The sequence below is a fragment of the Pseudovirgaria hyperparasitica genome, assembly GCF_010093815.1.
Source record: "Pseudovirgaria hyperparasitica strain CBS 121739 unplaced genomic scaffold EJ05scaffold_87, whole genome shotgun sequence".
NCBI classification, from domain to species: Eukaryota; Fungi; Ascomycota; class Dothideomycetes; order Acrospermales; family Acrospermaceae; genus Pseudovirgaria; species Pseudovirgaria hyperparasitica.
The window spans coordinates 505-3562 of NW_022985635.1; the positions used below are offsets into that span (position 1 = coordinate 505).

The 3058-nt window shown below is 46.2% G+C and overlaps 2 protein-coding genes across 2 annotated transcripts; both read left to right on the forward strand.

Annotated features, from left to right (window-relative positions):
- The first annotated feature begins 1033 nt into the window (after positions 1–1033).
- Positions 1034–2069, forward strand: EJ05DRAFT_515681 (uncharacterized protein). Its single transcript, XM_033748631.1, has 2 exons — positions 1034–1626; positions 1674–2069. The coding sequence occupies exons 1-2, from the start codon at positions 1347–1349 to the stop codon at positions 1940–1942; spliced, it is 549 nt and encodes a 182-aa protein (XP_033594845.1). The 5' UTR covers positions 1034–1346; the 3' UTR covers positions 1943–2069.
- A 303-nt stretch (positions 2070–2372) lies between these two features.
- EJ05DRAFT_384532 (uncharacterized protein) lies at positions 2373–2898 on the forward strand. Its single transcript, XM_033741257.1, has 2 exons — positions 2373–2788; positions 2849–2898. Exon 1 carries the CDS (start codon positions 2490–2492, stop codon positions 2757–2759), a length of 270 nt encoding a protein of 89 aa, XP_033594846.1. The 5' UTR covers positions 2373–2489; the 3' UTR covers positions 2760–2788; positions 2849–2898.
- Positions 2899–3058: the final 160 nt, after the last annotated feature.

Genomic DNA, 3058 nt, shown 5'->3' on the forward strand with positions numbered 1-3058 from the left:
TTCGGTGTACAAAAGAAGGTCCCAAGGCTAGCAATAATGATATAAGAAATGAAGAAGCTGTATGGATATCCCGGAATGATGTGAATATACCGTACCGTCGGGGTTATCTGCTTCGGTCTCGATGTATACAAGTTGAATAATCTCGCCGGCAGTGTGGATGATAGTCAGCTCAGCAAGCTCTTCGACGATCTTCCAGGTCGTTGTATTGTGTTCCTGGAGGATGTCGATGCCAACAAGGCTGCGCAGTGGCGCTTGCCAGATTCTGATGGCCATGAGAGCTTTGGTCGAGGAGATTCTAAAGTTGAGGGTGAGGAAGGGCAACTAACCATCCCGAGAAGCTCGATAGAGCACTGATTCGGCCGGGCAGAATTGACCGGCGAATGAAGTTCGGCCATGCGAAGTAGGGTGGAAGTGCCAGGTTGTTCCTCTGATATTCCTCTTGATCTGCGAAGATGGGATTGGGCCGCAGAACCGTATTAACGACCAAGGAAAAGTACTATAGCATGTCTCCTGGTCCATACTTCTCCCCGTGTGTACTTTCGTGACATACTGTAAAGCTGCTGTACTGTGATTGGTGCCCGTAGTAGCTGTTGCTGAGTGGTGACTTAGGATAGGATCCCTGCTCGCATTGGGAAAGATAGCACGAAGGCAGTAGAAACTTGATCCTACACGGGTACAGACACGCTAGCCCGGGGTAAAGCCGCTCTTGGCAACACATTGTTGCCAAGAAAGGCTGAAGGAGGAAGAGCTCTGTAATCCATCCGTAACTTTTTCAGCGCAACTCTTGGCACGTGTCGCGCGCGCAGCAAACACATTCTCTTCCTCCAATGTCTATCTTAGACATTATCACATTAGCCTTTTGCAAGCATGAAGGGACAAGACAGATGTTGAGTTGTGCTGTCAAAGAGTTTGCCGTACATCAAGCCTCCCTAACTTAAGCACGAGTGGTTACAGGAAGGCGCGTCGTTGGACCGAGATTGAACCGTAGAGTGATAGGTTAGGGTTAGCCTGAGCAAGATTAGCTAAGGGACCAGCTGGCATCCCGCGCCGCGAAGAATTCAAATCAAGTCAAATCAAAAGACTTTTGACTTTTGACTTTTAACTTTTGAAAGTGTGGCCCTTAGATACCTACCGTCCACGATACGCAAAGTCATTAGATTCGCTAAAATTTAGGGCACGGGGAAGAGAGCCTTGTGCGGAGATCATGAAGCGAATAGCGCTGTCTTCACGATGACCGAAGCGCTGGAAAGCACATGTTGGGCACGGGCCACTCTTAGTGTCTTGGCTGGAAGTATTTATCGTGGTCTTGCAGAGCTCAACCCATATATCTAAGAACTGATACCAAGATGGCTACCCCACCTTCACCGAGTTTTCAACCGCAGGCCTGCAGAGAGACTATTAAGGCAACTGAAGGAAGATTGACTGAGATTTACGCCAGGGCTGAAGAGCTATGGAGAGATAGGGAGTTATCTCAGATGAGGCAGCGTTTCAAAAATGGAATCGACGCAGTTATTCCCGAATTACAACAGGCGCTTGAAACAATCCTTAGCGAGCAAGAGTCTGACGAAGATATCCTTACAACGCTGTTGTTCGCTTTGAACAGCATCCTTGGCTTCACAGTTGGTGGTACGGAATTGGTACTTACAATTGTCTTGGATGTTAACACTTACTAGTCATTCGCGTCCACAGCAACAACGAGTATTTCGAGTCATTTCAACAATGGTGGTACTGGGAAGATTTACGTAAAGAAACCAAAACAGAGTCCAACCTTCATTTCCTTGTAGTCCATCTTTCGGAGTGCTTCTGCGACGAAACAGAAAGCCAGTCCGCAATAACGTCGTCCTGTGATGTGATCGAATATCTGCTGTCTACGGTTAAACAACATCTGAAAATATTGGAGAGGCAGAATACAAGAGCGAAACGCTTTGCAGGAAAGGACTAGAGCGACCATAGCTTGAAAATCTACATCCAAATGCATGGTCACTTGAATTGAAATACGCTCAGAGAATTCCCAGACGTTCGTGTTGACATAAAACGGTTGGCCCTATCCGTGAAGAAAATCCCCCAAAAAGGTGGACGAGTCCTGACCCCAATGAAACGAAGGACTTTAATCTTTCTATATAGAAGGTAAGAGACTATATAGAAGTATATTTAGATATAACTAAAAACTTGCTAGAGTCTTAATCCTAGAGTTATTAGAGCAAATGTAAGTTTTCAAGAATAAGAGAAAATGTGTGTGTTGCGCGCGCGACATGCCAAGAGTTGCGCTTAAAAAGTTACGGACGGGATAATTAAGTCATCCGATGGATCATCCCTTGGGATATAGATAGGGGCGCAACGTGTGCAGCGTCTTGAGCGCCCTTCCACATTACGGCTATTTTTAGTACCAGGAAGAAAAATGGGCCGGACCACAACCAGCGCAGTGTATTTATGTCTGCTATCATTATGAGACACGAACGATCCTACGAACAACAATATCGCCCTGAAAGATGCTGCGGGAAGCAACAGACATCGAGCGCATCATCTCCGAGATAGACTCTTGTCGAGAACAGCTGCATACGACGACCCTAGAGAGGCTGGTAGAGGAAAACATGAACTTGGCGCAGCAGATCCGCATGTATCGTACGTATTGCGACTCGATCCAGCGAGCATCAGACATTGCAGTAGCTAGCATGGAACGATTGCAGAACGCTCGCAGCTACTGCGGAGAACGGACTCGAATTCCTCGGCGTGAATCCATTAGATTTAGCTGGATATAAATAAAAATCCATGTTACTGCCTGCCTTTAGTAAGTGCTAAAATGGAGAAGCAGCTTAACCAGACAGAAGACTAACCAAGGCGAGAAAAGAATACATGCGGTGTCAGAGCGTTGTTAGCAGGCATGATCATGGGAAGTGAGCATTCTTTCCATGCCAATGGACTCAAATTTTTATTAGACTGCCAAATGGGAATAGTATATAACAGCTAGCGTGTAAATTATTTGTAAAGCGTGATGCTTTCATGCTGAGTCCAAGCGGTGAACCCCCGAAATGGATCGAATATTACTAAAAGATTGACT

Bases quoted from the DNA above. Each gene is read 5' to 3' on its own strand.
- EJ05DRAFT_515681 (XM_033748631.1), top strand. From the start codon at position 1,347: ATGGCTACCCCACCTTCACCGAGTTTTCAACCGCAGGCCTGCAGAGAG. The intron at 1,627-1,673 runs GTACGGAATTGG...AACACTTACTAG, and splicing joins CCTTGGCTTCACAGTTGGTG to TCATTCGCGTCCACAGCAAC.
- EJ05DRAFT_384532 (XM_033741257.1), top strand. From the start codon at position 2,490: ATGCTGCGGGAAGCAACAGACATCGAGCGCATCATCTCCGAGATAGAC.